The sequence below is a fragment of the Ambystoma mexicanum genome, chromosome 9, assembly GCF_040938575.1.
Source record: "Ambystoma mexicanum isolate Mex_15411 chromosome 9, UKY_AmexF1_1, whole genome shotgun sequence".
Classification (NCBI taxonomy): Eukaryota; Metazoa; Chordata; class Amphibia; order Caudata; family Ambystomatidae; genus Ambystoma; species Ambystoma mexicanum.
Window position 1 is genome coordinate 1,494,701,741 of NC_090931.1, and position 17,629 is coordinate 1,494,719,369.

At 49.4% G+C, this 17,629-nt stretch overlaps 1 protein-coding gene across 1 annotated transcript in view; it reads left to right on the forward strand.

The window, feature by feature from the left end:
* Nucleotides 1–17,147, forward strand: part of LOC138489288 (zinc finger protein 420-like) — an 81,046-nt gene extending 63,899 nt beyond the window's left edge. The window contains exon 2 of the mRNA XM_069616989.1: nt 14,921–17,147. Within this exon, the coding sequence (XP_069473090.1) occupies nt 14,921–16,432 (1,512 nt within the window). The 3' untranslated portion in view covers nt 16,433–17,147. The remainder of the gene's footprint in view (nt 1–14,920) is intronic.
* Nucleotides 17,148–17,629: the final 482 nt, after the last annotated feature.

The window sequence follows — 17,629 nt, forward strand, 5'->3', positions numbered from 1 at the left end:
GGCAATTTGTTTCCTGTTGTAGAGGAAAGAGGCAATCCATTTGTGTGCCAAGCCACGGATTCCTATGGGAGTGGAGGCGGTTAAGGAGGATTGAAAGGTTAACGGTGTCAAAGGCTGCAGAGAGATAGTGGAGAATCAAGGCTGCGCAACCCTCACAGTCTGCCGTGACCTTGAGATCATCCCAGATTGAGATCAGAGTGGTTTCTGTTCCATGTCGAGGTCTGAAGCCTGATTGAGCGGGGTTGAGGAGTTTGTTGGATTAGACAAAGCAGTTGAACTTGGAGTATGCAGTCCAGTCAATGCGTTTCGTGAGAAATCTGGTGTTGTAGATTGGCCTGTAATTCTTGGGTTCAATGGGGTCGAGTGATGCCTTTTTTCGGAGCGGCTTGAAATGCGCTATTTTACAGGCTTCAGGGAAGATGCCAGAGGTTAGGGATTCATTTAGGATGGTTCTTGCATGTTCTCCTGCGCAGGTAGAGGAGAATAATTGTTTCAGAAAAGAGGCGGCGAAGGGGTCGAGGAGTGACCCAGAGGATCTGCTGGCTGATAGTAGGTCAAGGAACTAGTCTCTGGAGATGGGTTTGAAAGAGTCGAAGGTTGGTAAAGTGGGCATCGGGGCAATGGGATCAGGAGGGGTCAGTGTAGGGTACGGGGCGAGCAAGGACAATTTGGTGCTAAGGGTTGCCATCCTGTCAAGTGCAGTGTTGTAGAAATGTAGTGAGAGGGAGTCGCAGAGTGGTTGTGTGGGGGTGGATTGGGCAGAGGTGCAAGTAGGTTTCATGAATTCAGAGATGCTCTTGTGGAGTTCTTTGCTGCTGCTGCCACAGTTCGGAATTCGATTATTGTAATATGCTTTTTTGGCCTTTCGGATCTCAGATTTGTAATTAAGGTGGTGGAGGGCGAACATGGATCTGCTGGGATCGGTTTTAGATGTTCGCCATTTGCATTCAAGAGAGTTATTTTGTTTTTTAAATGTCCTCAGGTGGGGCGTGATCTATTTGGGGGACGGTTCAATGCGCGAGGTTGCGGGGCGCAAGGGGATTAGAGGAATTAGGGATTCTTTAAGCCAAGAGTCGAAGGATTCGATGTTTAAGGGTCTGCCACAGGACAGTGTTGAAGGGGGACGGAGGACGAGGGCTTCAGCTAGGTCGGGAAGTATCTTGACTTTGTTCCAGCATTTGTTATCAAAGGTGGAGGCAGGGGGAGCTGTAGGAGGCGGGCTGGTCTGTGGATACAGAAAGGGATGGCAAAGTCGTCTGTCCAGATAAGTGGTTTGGGACTGGAAATATAGACCTGGTCATAGGAGCTGAAAATCGCATCAAGGGTGTGCCCATCTGAGTGAGTTGGATCAGTGGCATGTTGGCAGAGGTTGAGTGCATCAATACTGTCGACAAGAGGATGGGTCATGGGGTTTTTGGGCATATCAACCCAGATATTGAACTCTCCCAGGAGAGTAAGAGGTGGGTGATTTACCTGAATGGTAGCTATTGAGTCACAGAGATTGTTGGCAATATGTCTGTCGATGAGTAGGAAGCTGTGGATGAGAGTCGATGATAGCAAGAGTTTTACCAGAAGGGATTTGCATGAAGTGTTGCATGTCTGGGATTCCACGAGTGAGATGGAGAAATGGGGTTTGTAGAGGATTTTAACTCCACCACCACTGGAGGGTCTATTGTGGGCGATAAGCGAGTAGCCAGGGGGGAAGGCCTCATGGGCGACTAGCGCAAAATCGTCAGAGAAGATAAGGTAGTCGGTGCAACAGGTTTCGGTGATAAAAATGAGGTCTGAATTGTCAGAGGATAGGAGGTCAAAGACGCTGTGTTTGTTTCTTGCTAAGGAGCGGGCATTAAAGAGGATGCATGTGACTTTGTGAGGGGAGGTGGTTTTCGTGACGCTCATCCCATGGAGTGCTCGGTGGACATGGGTGCCCAATGAGGTGGGGGATGTGGTAGGATCATTCTGGGTAGTTGAGACTGGTTGAGGGGGGGTGGAGGGGCGACTGGATGTCTGAGCACTTTGAGTGTCAGGTGAGAGGCTTACATCAATGGGGTGCTGGAAGAGTAGGCGGGCGAGGTAGGTATGTGAGAGACAAGGTGGCGAGGATCAGGGGGGATTGAGAGGGTGGTGGGTGGAGCACTTGAGGTGTGGGGGTTCAGGCGGGATGCATCTTGTTTATAGTCTGGAGGGTGCTGGGGGATACGTGTACTGGGTGAGAAGTCAAGACAACAGCGGGGGTGGAGGCTGGGAGCGGAGGGAGTGAAGTCGCAAATAATATACAATCACCCTAAATGCAACAGCAGCGCCTGGACTTGGGACACCAGGGCAGAGGGAGAGATACCTAACACAGGGGTTACCAGTAAAAGTGACAGTATAAGCAAAACCGTTGCTGTAATACCATCTAGGAGAATGCTTAAGAGGGGACACAAGAAAATGCAGTAATAGAGAATACAGTAACCCTAGATGTAACAGCTGTGCCTAAACCTGGGACACCTGGAGAGAGGGAGAGAGGCCTAACAGAACACAGGGGCAGCAGGAAAGGTAACAGTAGATCCAAAACCGTAGCTGAGTAGCAGTTTATAGATTTAAGAGGCCTGGACAGAGGGAGACAGGGCCTAAAATAGGGGGGAGCTCTATAATGGCATTCTATAGATGTGACACGATGCAGTATTAACAATTGTCAGGGCATGTGACACAGGTCAATATTCACAGATCACCAAGAGGCCAATGCAGGCTAGTATTCGCAGCACTATCTCAAAGTGGCACTTTCTAGGTGTCATTCAATGTAACCTTAACATCTTTTAAGTGTGCGACATCAGGCTAATATTTAACAGTACCATCTAGTCGGCGCTCTCTAGGTGTGAATCAATAACATATTAACAATATGCAAGTGTGCAACGAAGGCAATAGTTCACAGCACTATCTCAGTGGGCACCCCCCAGGTGTGAATCAATGCAACACCAACAACTCCCAAGAGTGTGACACAGGCCAAGAATTCCCAGTACTATCAAAGTGTGGCACTTTCTGGGTGTTATTCAAAGCAATACTAACAAATTCTCGAAGTGTGTGACGCAGGCCAAGAATTTTGAGTACTATCACAGTGTGGCACTTTCTAGGTGACAGGCAATGCAATGCTAACAATTTTTAGGTGTGTGACGCAGGCCAAGAATTCACAGTAATATCACAGTGTGGTACTTTCTAGGTGTGAATCAAAGCAATACTAACACATTCTCGAGGAGTGCGACGTAGGCTAAGAATTCACAGTACTATCACAGTGTGGCACCTTCTAGGTGAGAGGCAATGCAATGCTAACAGTCTTCAAGTGTGTGACACAGGCCAAAAATTCACAGTACTGTCACAGTGTGGTACTTTCTAGGTATGAGGCATTACGATACTAACAATTCTCGAGAGTGCGATGCAGTACTGTTTAATGGTTGCTCGGAAATGGTGATGGGTTCACGAAATGTGAGGCCAACTAGTATTAGTAGCCTGACCTGATAAGTTCAGAGGGTAGGTAGCACCCGGAGTACAGTGATTGTTCTACTCCATACCCAGGCCACACCTACTGTGGTAATTGCTGCTGGTTGACGGCTGGCCATTGGCTTCCCCTGCTGACACCTGCAGACACACCCTAGAGCCACCACTGTGGGAGGCGCCCTTTGCTTTGGGGCCCTTAGCCGCAGGGGCTGCACGGGCAGAGGGCTGCCCTGGGAAGATCAGTTAAGACAATTGATTGAACCAATCATGGTACTGGGTGGGCTGGGAGGAGGGAGGGAAGGGGAAATGAAGCGGGGAGACGGTCGGGAAGCAGGGCACCAGCAGAAACTGGCCAAATATTAGAAAACAAGGCCCAGGAGGGTCACAAGACAAACGCACTTTTTAAAAAAATTTCTTTATTGATCGATTCGCATCACATCAGTAACAGCCAAATATAGTTATCAAGCTTTGCGTCATAATTAGCCTTTAAATAACAGCATGTAATTTCCATTTTTACAAGTACATTATCGAGCAGGCCAAAGACCCACATTGAGAACTTTTGCAATTGGCAGGGGGATCACAGCACACTGGATGGCCCGTCCGGGGAGCCCTCTCTGGTTAACAGGTATGTCTTTATTGATCAGTTCGCATCACATCAGTAACAGCCAAACATAGTTATCAAGCTTTGCGTCATAATTACCCTTTAAATAACAGCATGTAATTTCCATTTTTACAAGTACATTACTCGAGCAGTCCAAAGACCCACATTGAGAACTTTTGCAATTGGCATAGGGATCACAGTACACTGGATGGCCCGTCCGGGGAGCCCTCTCTGGTTAGCAGGTATGTAGTAAAGGGGTTGCAGATATTTTTAGGCTGGTTTTGCAGCCCACATTTGCATATTCTTTGTCCATGTCACTTAACCATATCAGATCTTTCACCTACCCGTTTACCTCCGGGGGGGTAGCACTCGTCCACTTCATCAAGGCACACCTTCTTGCCACTATCATGCAGGTCGAGAGCAACCTTCGGCACTGTTTTTGAGTCCCAGGGAGCCACGCAAACATGCAGCACATTAGCTCGCACAGCATTAGTTGCCCCAGTATCTTCGACATGGGGCTAGCCACTCGCACCCAAAAGGGGCGTAAGTTAGCACAGGCCCAGAGAATGTGTTTCAGATCGGCTCCATCAGCGTTATATCTTGGGCAATTGGCAGGTCTTGTGGTGTCGTATTGGCGTGAGTGTGCTGGGGAGTTGTACGCTCTGTGCAGCGTCTTGAGTTGGATTAATTGTAGCCAAGAGTTAAAGGCACCACGATGTGTCTAAGTTATTGTAATGTGCGCTGTAAACCACTATCCATCTTTTCCCCAAATAGCTCACTAGTGACAAACGTCCCATTTGGGTACATATCGGCCATACCGATAATGCGCGCCCCCCGCCAGTCCCGTATGATTGCCTCATGACAGGTAGGTGCCATGGTTTTTATATTCCATAGTGAGATTCCTGGGTCAAACGGGCAGTCCACCCCCAGCCGTTTCAGGGCTCTCCTCCAAGCATGTATTGTACACGTGCCTGGGTCAAATCTGCATTTGTCTAGTGATTGGCCAGAGATTAGCAGGCCCTGGAGTGAGGACGGAGGGACCGATCGCCTTTCTATAAGCACATGGGGAGTCAATTGAGCTCCAGGCATCCAGAATTTTGCAAAGGACAACTGTGCCACCAGAAAGTACAGTTCAACATCTAGTCCATTGATTTCCCCCGTACTCCCAGGGCTGGGACAGCGTTTCCCAGTTTATGTGTGGGCTCTTCGGGTACCAGACGAGGTTAAGTAGTAGGGAGCGTATCTCCCTGAAGTATTCCACCCCCGGTCACACCGGGATGTTCTGGAAGAAGTAAAGAAGCTTGGGGATCACTACCATTTTGCCTACTGCAACCCTCCGCATAAGCGAGAGGGGGAGCCTGCACCACCTCTCCGCACTGGACTTCAGGAACTGTAGGTATGTGTTATGGTTATCTTCTAGCAGCGTTCAAGCAGTTCTGTTCACCCGCACCCCCAGATATGTGACCACCCGTTGTTGCCACCCGTATCTTTCCGTGTTTAGAGGCTGAGTCGTTTTCTCATTTAGGGGGAAAAGGGAGGACCTGGCCCTGTTTATTCTGAGGCCAGAGGCCCCACCGAATCCCTCAACCTCCTGTGTTATTGGGGCTAGGTTATTAGTGGGATTGTTGATATGTACAATTGCGCGTCCGTGTACAAGGATATTAGCTCCCTTAAACCCCACCGCCCCCCATCGCCAGGCCCCTATGACCATGTATTCTGCGTAATCTGGCTGCTAGTACTTCGATCGCCATGGCGAAGAGTAAGGGCGAGAGTGGGCAGCCTTGCCTGGTTCCCCTTCCCAGTTTAAAGACACAGGAACGTGTGCTGCCAATGCCTATCTGGGCACTTGAGCCAGCGTATAGGAGCTGTACCACCGCTAGGTAATATTCTGGGACCCCGCACTGGACTAGTACCACAAACAGGTAATTCCATTCCACAGAGTCAAAAGCCTTCTCCATCTCCAGCAGTGGCTAATATTGCAAATAGTCCCAAGAAATTTAATGAGGTCGACCTCCCTGGGATAAACCCAGATTGATCAATATGCACATTTTAGGATAGGTGCGGAAGCAATCGGTCCGCTAGTACCTTGGCAAATATTATTGTGTCCAGGTTCAGCAAAGATATCGGGCGACATGAGGAGCATTCAAGAGGGTGCTTACCCGGTTTAAGGATGAGCGTTATCACTGCCTCACACATCGAGGGGGGGAGGTGCCTCTCCGTCAGCCCTTCTTCCCACACCGCAAGCATGTGCCGAGAAATCTCAGGGTCCCATTCCTTGTAGAACTCTGCTGTCATCCTGTCAGTGCCCAGCGTGAGGGATACTGTGACTCATAGTACTTCCGAAAGGCGTCAGCTATCGTGGCCGGCCTCACCACCACCCCCACTGTTGTTTTGATGGCTGTTATTTCCCTGTATCCCCTTTCATGTCTCACCATAGCTGCCAGGTATCTACCCGGTCTGCCCTCCTCCCCATATCGACAGGCCATTGTCGGTTGGGCAAGGTATTTGACCTCCCTCTCAGCCAAGTCATTGAAGCGGTCTAGCTCTTCCCTTAACTTGGCTAGTGCACCCGGCATGCCTCCCTTATCCACTTCCCCTTCCCACCTCTTGATTTCATGCTCAGTATAGCCCAGTAGCCTACGTATCAATTTTAGCACTCCCAGTTCTAAGGGCAATCACCCCCGTGAAGCACCACCTTGAAGGCCTCCCACATAGTTCCCATTTTTGATACCGAACCCCTGTGCTAAAGTAGTACTTGATCAGGCTATGAACCTTACTCCTGAACACCACGTCTGACATTGCCGCTGACTTAAACCTCCAGTGTGGGCGAGGTGGTGTCAGGTTAAGCAGCAGGGACTACATCACTGGGGAGTGTTCAGAAAGCGTTTTCAGGAGCAACACGCAATCATCAGTTCGATGTATTAGATACGGGCATGCCGGGATGTAATCTAACCGGGATGAGGTGTTGTGAGCCAACCAGTGGTGTGAACATTTCTCTCCCTACGGTTTTACCACTCTCCAGACATCATCCAATTCTAACACATTCATACCACTCAGGATTTCTTCTACTGCTCTGGAGCATCGCCCCCGGTTGTTCTGTCCTTCCTTGGGTCTACTATCACGTTTATGTGCCCAGCCCACACAATATTGGTATGCAAGTATTTCTGACATTGGCCCTCATTCCGAGTTGGGACTACACCATGGAGTAAATAGCTCCATGGTTGGCAACCATGGAGCTATTTACTCCATGGAATACCGGCATGGTGAATGGAGTAATTTCCTGTCCATTCCAAGGTTGAATGGACCGGTAATTCCCCATTCACCTTAGCCCTTCCCCATCCCCATTTCTGGCCCCATAGGGCTCAATAGGAATGGGGAAGGAGGTAATTACGGCACCGTAAATTACGGTGCCGTAATTTACTCCAAGGTCACTTTGCGGTTCCCGTAATTTACTCCTGCTAAAAGCAGGAGGTAAAGAGGGACCCGCAAAGGGAACTCGGAATACGGAGGTAAGGGATTACCGCCATCGGTGCCCTTACAGGCGCCGGTAATCCCTTACCTCCAACCTCGGAATGACCCCCATTGCCTTGCTAAGGAGTTGAAAAAGGGTCGTCCACGTTTGGACCATATATATTGCCAAGTGTGAGCATCGTGGTTCCCAAACATCCCGATACAATAACATACCTTCCCCGTGGATCAATGACAATGTCATTCATGCGGAATACCAATGATTTGTGCACAAGTGTCATTACCCCTGCCGAGTATGCTGAAAACGAGGTCTAATATTTTCCGGTTCCTCAGCTTCTTGCGACCCCTTCATTCCTCCTTCCCATGAGGTGGGTTTCCTGCAGCATGACGATTCTGGCCCTGTGTCTCTCACAGAATTTCAATTACCATGCGTGCCTTGCGCGGTTCGTTTAGTCCCTGAACATTTCAGCTGACAATCTTATGCGTCATTACTTGGGTGAGAGCTGTAAGTGAAGGCAGCTTCCCCCTGCCCACTCAACTGATCGATGGTCTGGCTCTTGGCTAAGTCTGAGCGATGCAAATCATTTTGAAATAACTAAAACCAACTCCCCCGGCAACACCCCGCTGTACCCCCATTTTCTTCCTCAACACCCCCATGCCCCCAGTCCCCCTCCCACACTGCCTTCCCACAACCCGCAGTGAACAGATCCCCCATCCAAAACCCCTCAACAAACACAATATCATGGGCTACAGCCCGTGGGCACCAGACGCCTCCACCCAAGTGACCTCCACTGCATCAGATCTCGAAGGGGAGGACCCGCTGATAACTTTTGTTTGGCCTACATTACACCTAGCAGAGCTCTCGAGAGTTCCATGGTGGTGCCCCTCCATCGTCCTGCTCAGCGGGAGCATTCTGTAGATCCTGGCAAATCATTTCGGAAGGGATTCTATAAAGTCATGCACTGCCCCCGGCTCTGTGAAGAAATGGGTCTGCCTGTTGTGTTGGGCCCTTAATTTGGGGGGATATTGCATTGAGTAGCGAATCTCCCGATCACAGAGCGCTCTTTTTGCCGCCAAAAAGGACATGCGGGCCTTCTGGACTGCTGGGGTGAAGTCCGGGTAAAAAGACACTCTAGCGTTCTGAAAGGTAAGGTCTCTGAGTTCACTGGCTAATCGCAGTATGGTGTCTCGGTCCAGATAGTTAAGGACTCGTGCAATGATCGGGCGACGGTTCTGTCCTGGTCTCGGGGTGATTTGTGACCACCGTTGAGCCCTTTCCACCAGAGGAATTGGGAGGATAGTGGTGGCCTTTGTAACACCTCCTTGATAACATTTTCCATGAAGACCTCCATGTTTTGTTGCGAGATTGACTCAGGAATTCCCACCACTCTGATATTATTTCTTCTTGACCTCGCTTCCAAGCCTTCGTTCTTGTCTTTAATGGACTTCATCTCCCCGCGCATTTCCCTGATTGCTTGCGTTGTTTCATTACCGGTGTCTTCAAGCACACTAACCCTGGTCTCAACCTCGGATGTACTGCTGCTTTCCTTGTCAATGCGTTCTTGCATCCTGTCCACTTTGGAAGCCATCCCGTCCAGCTTTGTGTTAATGGAAGCGAAGCCCGATCGCATTTCTGCCAACACCTGACTCTGTTCTGAAGGTGGGCTGCTCCCGCTCGGTCCAGCTGTCGCTTCCTCCTGATCTCTGTGGTCGTCATTGTAGGAGCTTCTTTTGATACTGTCGATGTGCTACTGCCCCTGCCAGTACTTTCCTTTGGGGTAAACGGTAAGCGGCACTGCCGCTTGTTACCCTTCGCCATATAGCTTCTGATGGGGATTGCTATATTTGTCCCCCGGCCTGGGTTCCTTGCTGAAAGGGGGCACTCCTGGGCATTGTCTGGACTGGATCCTGTATGTCCTGCAATGTTTTCATGACCCTTCATGCCCCACCGTTGACTGGAATATGGCGTTTGGTCTTATCGGATGCCCAGCCTCCATGCCCTAGTCTTGCTGCAGCTTGAGGGTCAGTTGCCGGCCCTGAGGGGCCTCTGTGTTCAGTTGTCCCAGCCCCTATCCATCCCAGGGCGCCCCACTGCTCACCAGGGTATTATGTAATAATATCCCTATATACATGGTTGCCGTATATAATGTTGCCCGGAAAAGGTTGTGGCGACTTTATATAGGTGACCATATATCCATATATATAGGGACAGTGAAAGTGGGGGTTGTGGGGGTGTCCCCTGCTCCCCATGAAAAATAAAAAAGGGTTTGGGGGTTGCAGGGGTGTCCCCCGCATGTTCCATGTAAAAACTTCCCCACAAAAAATGGCAATTTTTCAGCGATTTTCTTGCATGCTGATATTTTTGAGGGCACATTATTACATGGAAACCTCACCAGACGTTGTTGCTTATGATAGGCTATTTCTCCCCCGTTTATTTCTATGCAGTTTAGGTTGGTACCTGTAGGGCGCTTCTGATTGTTACCTGTTACGTACCTTGGGATGCTGCCCCTTCCTAAGTGTTCTTGCCAAGTCTCGGGGTTGTTATTCCCCCTGTTCCGTGAGTCCGGGCTTGCTGCCCGCTATATGATATGATATGATAGGTTATTTATAACATGCTCAATACCTAGAGGTTTCTAAGCGTGGACCCGGGGATCAAACCTGTGCTGCTCCGTGTCGTCTTGCTTCCAAGGCGAGCACGTTGCCGCCGAGCTATCCTCCCGTTATGGGATAATGTCCTTCAAAATGGGCTCAGTTTAAAACTGCGGTGCTGGACGCGGGATCCTGCCCGGTTTGAGGGCCAAGGGCGCCCCACAGTGGGATCTCCTGAAGGCAGGGGAGGTAGCATTTTTGCAACAGGGAGGCCCCGGGTGACAGCCTTTATGCCTCTCTTGGCTTTGCACACAGCATGTAGCAGGGCTGTTGGATCTCTAACCATGGGGCTCGCTGCTTTATCCCTCCTTGTCACTGGGGAGCCAGCGTTAACCTTGTGGCAATTACCAGCAGTCTCGCATTGGGGGCAGGGAGTATGCCAGCTACGGGGTGCTCCTGGACTGCCCACAGTGGGTGCTCCTTACCTACTTGGGTGCTGCTGGAAGCAATGCCTCATACTCACTAGTGTAGGCCGGGGAGGGGACACAGATCTTCTCCCTTTCCGGAGCCGCCTGCACTGCTGTCCGGGGCCTCAGGTGGTCACCAGGGGCGGGCCCGCCACTTTTCCGCTCTGCAGACCCAACACTTGCTGTTCTGGTTCTTTACCTCTTAGCAAAACGGGGTCAAGCCAGTTGCTCCCTTACCCCCGGCGTATCACTGGTTCCCGCCACTCGCTCTCCTCCCTCCGGCTTGTCCTCTACCTCTCAGGCTGGGGGCGGAATCAAAGCAATTATAGTGTGCTGTCCTTGGCCCCTGCAGCACTTTCCGGGCCAGGTATAGGGACGCCTCTCATCGCGGACACGGTTACCTCACTGCAGGTCCTCGTCAGGCTTGAATCTCACTCGGCCTCCGTCACTCGAGCTGCGCACATGCACTCGCGTGCAAGCTGCACTGAGCCGCGCTCCCAGGCCTCCGCTGCTTGTGCCGTCTCCACCTCCTGCATATACTTCTGGGGCACGATTGATCCCAACACTCAAGCCTTCTTATGTCGGGCTACTAAGCAGATGTTCAGTGACTTTTGGTTACCCTCGGCCCCCGATGGGATATGTGTTCGCCTCCCTTCTTTAAAGAGCCAGCGCTGAGCTCAGAGTGGTGCGGCCATCTTGGCTGCGGGCTCTCTAGCGCCCCAGACAAACGCACTTACCTGCAACGCCAAGGTTTAAAGAGGCGAGCAGGGAGCAGTGCGAGGTATAGGCCATGCAACAGAGGACTTGCTTAGCCAATCATGATAGGGGGCGAGCTGGGAGGCGGGAGGAAGAAGGGAAGGGGAAAGGAAACGAGGAGACGGTCGAGAAGAGGGCACCAGGAGAAACCGGCAGCATAATATAAAACAAGGCCCAGGAGGGTCACCAGACAAACACACTTACCTGCAATGCCAAGGCTTAAAGAGGCGAGCAGGGAGCAGTGTGTGGCACAGGCCAGGCAACAGAGGACTTGCTTAGCCAATCACAGTAGGGGGTGGGCTGGGAGGCGGGAGGGGGAAAGGAAGCAGTGATACGGTCGAGAATTGGGGCAACAGCTGAAACCGGCAAAATATTATAAAACAAGGCCCAGGAGGGTCAACAGACAAACGCACTCACCTGCAACGCCATGGTTTAAAGAGGCGAGCAGGGAGCAGTGCGGGGTATAGGCCAGGCATCAGAGGACTTTCTTAGCCAATCACGGTAGATGGCGGGCTCGGAGGCGGGAGAGGGAAGGAAGGGGAAAGGAAGCAGGGAGACAGTCGGGATGCAGGGTACCAGCAGAAACCTGAAAAATATTATAAAACAAGGCCCAGGAGGGTCACCAGACAAACACACTTACCTGCAATGCCAAGGCTTAAAGAGGCGATCAGGGTGCAGTGCGGGGCATAGGCCAGGCAACAGAGGACTTGCTTAGCCAATCACAGTAGGGGGTGGGCTGGGAGGCGGGAGGGGGAAAGGAAGCAGTGATACGGTCGAGAATTGGGGCAACAGCTGAAACCGGCAAAATATTATAAAACAAGGCCCAGGAGGGTCAACAGACAAACGCACTCACCTGCAACGCCATGGTTTAAAGAGGCGAGCAGGGAGCAGTGCGGGGTATAGGCCAGGCATCAGAGGACTTTCTTAGCCAATCACGGTAGATGGCGGGCTCGGAGGCGGGAGAGGGAAGGAAGGGGAAAGGAAGCAGGGAGACAGTCGGGATGCAGGGTACCAGCAGAAACCTGAAAAATATTATAAAACAAGGCCCAGGAGGGTCACCAGACAAACACACTTACCTGCAACGCCAAGGCTTAAAGAGGCGATCAGGGTGCAGTGCGGGGCATAGGCCAGGAAACAGAGGACTTGCTTAGCCAATCACAGTAGGGGGCGGGCTGGGAGGCGGGAGGGGGAAAGGAAGCAGAGATACGGTCGAGAAGTGGGGCAACAGCAGAAACTGGCAAAATATTATAAAGCAAGGCCCAGGAGGGTCAACAGACAAACACACTCACCTGCAACGCCATGGTTTAAAGAGGCGAGCAAGGAGCAGTGCGGGGTATAGGCCAGGCATCAGAGGACTTGCTTAGTCAATCACGGTAGATGGCGGGCTGGGAGGCGGGAGGTGGGAGGGAAGGGGAAAGGAAGTGGGAGACAGTCGGGAAGCGGGGCACCAGCATAAACTGGCAAAATATTATAAAACAAGGCCCAGGAGGGTCACCAAACAAACACACTTACGCTTGCCAAGGTTTATAGCGGCAAGCAGGGAGCAGTGCGGGGTATAGGCAGGCAACAGAGGACTTGCTTATCCAATCACGGTAGGGGGCAGGCTGGGGGCCCGGGATGAGGGAGGGAAGGGGAAGGGAAGCGGGGAGACGGTCGGGAAGCAGGGCACCAGCAGAAACTGGCAAAATATTATAAATGTGCTAGATTTTTGGCAGTGGGATTCAGTAATCGAAAATGGGAGAAGCAGAAGTTTTGAAAAGCACAAGACTGCGTAGAAGGGATTGATATGACAGCAATGCCATCTTCTCACACTATCGGAGGTTGGTGGGAATAGCTCAGACACTGTTCTTGCTCTATACTTTAGCTTGTTGCAGACAATGCCAACACATGTTAGTGCTTTCTTAACAGCAGCTGTGTTAAGAAATTCACGTACTGTCCCAAAACATAGCAGTTCCGCTAAGACATGTGGGCATGATGCAATCAGCCCTGATGTGAATATTTGGTATTGTGCTATGACATGCGTATGGTATAGCAGCTCTCTTGATAAGTTAGGCTGCTTTGCCTGAATATATAGCAGTCCTGATGAGATGTACATGCAATCTGTGCCACTGAAAACATATACACCACTGCTTCTACCTGTATCCATTATACCTGCTTGCAGTGGGTGGTCAGAAAGGGAGTTACATTTCAGACCACATGACTAGCTATATAATTGGAGTGCTTCTGTGATGAAAAGAAAACAAATATGACATGCCCATGCTTTTGCAACTGCACTGCCTCTATTAAAGCCAATTAAGCAGAAATGCGGCCCTTGTTTAAGACAATTGTCCCAATATACAATAGTACCTGTCTCCTAAAGCAAAATGAAAACCATGTTCATGATTCGAGATGCTTTAATAACACTGTAAGCTACAAAATGCAGGCAGGTGAACAAAGTGAACACAACACAAATTCCCTTTTACATTACTCAGAAAGTATTTTCTTGATAGAATCATTAACAGAGGAGAGTGTTAAAAAAATTAAACAGACCAGGACTCATCCCAGTTGCTTGTTTCAAGGAACTGTGTCTGTTACTAAAGTAAAGAGTGGGTTTGCAAGCTGCTGCTAGCCAGACTGTCTCCAGTGAGATCCATGATTTATGGGGGTGCTGCCACAAATAGCCTGTGTAAGTGGTACGCAATGAAGAATTACAAGGGCTGTATTGAGAACATTTCTGTGCTTAAAAGGCCTTATACACACCTTATCTGGAGGGCTGGGTGGTAATATGTTACATTTTATTCATCCTTCTATATCTTTTAAGGTAATCAGGGCTGAAGGGGGTAGAGTTTTGTGAAGGGGCGGAGTCTGGTAAATGGGGTGGAGTAAAGCAGGGGCACAAGCACTTTGTTGGGCCTAGGTCAGCTCAAATCCTAAATACACCACTGCATAGACGACATAACATTATGATTGGGCAGCTATAAGTCATGGGGTATATTCCATATCTGGGTACCTAATGGCATCATAAACTCGAGCTCTGCTTTCATTGTCTACCAGCTTTCCCTCAGAACCTCGGATGGAATATAGTCCCATAGTAGATAGCTACTCATTGATAAGTCTATTTCCCCAATGAATTTCCTGTTTTACAAAATGCTTGCATCAAACAGTGAAAGTGAAATTCATGCCCAGGTCGCATCTGTTCATGTACGGGGGACTAGATTTGTACTAAAAGTTGTACATGTAAGTCTGTGTCAGATTCTCTCAACAAGTACATTTTTTCCATGTCTCTCTCACGAGAACTCCTATGAATGCAAGGATTGTAAAAAAAGCTTCACTGTCCCGTCAGCCCTGAACAAGCATCAAAGGATCCATACTGGAGAACGACCATACCAGTGCTCAGAATGTGTGAAAAGCTTCACTTGTAGCTCAGATCTGGTCTCTCCTGATTGGTGAAGGTTCACAAGATCACCCATGGCAGAGCAGGGTGCACAATGAGAATTAACAGCTCAGCGATAGAACTATTGTTTATTGTTTCTTAGGCTGTACGATGACATACAATAATAAAGTGTACCTCTGCTTCTTTCAACAGAGAATAAGCAGCCATCAAAGGATGCATGCTGTAGCGAAGTCCTACGAATGCATGGAATGTGATATGCACTTTAATTGGGCGTCACACCTTGGAATACATCAAAGAACTCACACAGGAGAAAGATCTTTCAAGTGCTCGGAGTGTGAGAAAAGCTTCACTTATAGTTCGGCTCTGGTCGAGCATCAGAGGATCCATACTGACATTCTGGGCTCACATCGGCACCTGCATCAGAAGATACATACTGGGGTACGACCATACCAGTGTGCAGAGTGTGAGAAAAGCTTCACTCAGAGCTCACATCTGCTGAGGCATCAGAAGATCCATACTGAGGGGCGACCATACCAGTGCTCAGAGTGTGTGAAAAACTTCACTTGTATCTCAGTTCTGATAAAGCATCAGAGGTGCCATATTGGTGGGAAACCCTACCAGTGTACGGAATGTGAAAAAAACTTCACTAGGAGTTCACATCTGCACCTCCATCAAAGGATCCATACAGGAGAGCGACCCTATAAGTGCTCAGATTGTGTGAAAAGCTTCATTCAGAGCTCAGATCTTGTCAAGCATCAGAGGATCCATACAGGCGAGAAGCCTTATGAGTGCACGGAATGCAAGAAAAGCTTCAGTGACCTCTCAGCCCTAAGCAGTCATCAAAAGATCCATATAGGAGAGAACCCGTATGAATGCACGGAATGTAAGAAAAGCTTCACTGTCCCGTCAGCCCTGAAAAAGCACCAAAGGATCCATACTGGGGAGCGACCATACCACTGCTCAGAGTGTGTGAAAAGCTTCACTTGTAGCTCAGATCTGGCGAAGCATCAGAGGATCCATACAGGGGAGAAACCCTATGCGTGCACAGAATGCAAGAAAAGCTTCAGTGACCCCTCTACCCTAAGCAAGCATCAAAGGATCCATACAGGGGAGAAGCCCTATGAGTGCATAGAATGTGGTAAGCACTTTAATCGTGCATCAAGCCTGGTGACTCATCAGAGATCCCACACTGCAGAGAAACCCTTCCAGTGTACAGAGTGTAAGAAAAGCTTCACTCAGAGTTCACATCTGCACCTGCATCAAAGGATCCATACAGGAGAGAAGCCCTATGGGTGTATAGAATGTGGTAAGCACTTTAATCGTGCATCAAGCCTGATGACTCATCAGAGATCCCACACCGGAGAGAAACCCTTCCAGTGTACAGAGTGTGAGAAAAGCTTCACTCAGAGTTCACACCTGCACCTGCATCAAATGATCCACACAGGAGAGAAGCCCTATCAATGCGCAGAATGTAAGAAAAGCTTCAGTGTCCCCTCAGCCCTGAGCAACCATCATAGGATCCATACTGGGGAGAAGCCCTATGTGTGCACAGAATGTTATAGAAGCTTCAGTGACCAATCAACTCTGAGGTGCCATCAAAGAATCCATACAGGGCAGAAGCCCTATGGGTGTACAGATTGTGAGAAGAGCTTCACTCAGAGAACATGTCTTCAAAGTCATCAGAGTTGCCATAATGGAGACTGATCATACTAGTGTACAGAGCAGGAGAAGCTTCATTCATATAGTTAAAAGCCATGTGTATGTTGGACAAGGACTTCCATTACAACGGTGCATTATTTATGTAAAGAAAATCAAGAGATATTTTGCACAGAGAAACGTGTATATTCCTAACAGTTCTGGAAGTGTTCCATTCGAAGTCTGGTGGTGATATAGCTCAGCAGGTTGTCTAACTGCATTAGAAATTTAGAGGCTCGATATCAAGCCCTCAGCAAAGCCAGAGGACAAACTAAGGCAGTCTGCAACAGCCCGCCACCTCAACAGCATCCTGTACTGCTGCTTTGCTGTTTTGTTGGCCCTCCCCACCCTGCTTCAAAAGACGCTGGCTATCAAGCACTCAGCGAAGCCCGAGGACTAAGGTGAGGCAGTCTGCCACATCCACAGGACTCTGTCCCGCAGCTTTGCTGTTCTGTTGGCCCGACCAACCCTGCTCCAAAAGACACTGGATATCAAGCACTCAGCAAAGCCAGAGGACAACGGCGAGGGAGTCCATGTCACTCTGCGAAGGAGTGTGAGCCTCCGAGGTTGTATGTTTTTTATACAGCCCCTGCTTTGCCGCCTTACTTCGTTTCATACAGATCTTTGGACAATTAACAGTAAAAGTACTTAGAAGTCCATTTATTTCTAAAAGATTATTTTTCTTGCTGTCTTGACCCAACTAAAGATTTAAAGTGTGATCTGAGACCTGGTCGAGCAATCACAATTACTTTCTCATATCTTTCCCATCTTGAGTGGGAGTCGCCTATGTTGTGCATCTGCCTTTAATTAAGAAATTAACATCGTTTGGGGTACCATGGGGGAGACAGACTAATGCTGCCCTTGCAGCTAGACGGGCTTCGTACCATATGTTATGATAATCTTTAAATGTTACTTCAAAGAGGATGTTGAAGCATCAAGCTACGCCACACATTTCACCTGTCAAGTGGCTCCCCTGGTGCACCCTTAAAATAGGCAAACCCGTTAATTAACACGATTGCATGCCTCTTAGACAATATTAATAGTCCAGCCTGGAGTACCTGTATCAGACCTCCCTGTTTCAGATAAACACAAGCACCAAAGGGGACAGCATGCAAGAACTCTGTGAAAGCCCACCACACAAAGTTACCTTTTTCTATATCTAAACCACGTAAAGATACCACCAAATGGCAACATTCTTCAACTTCA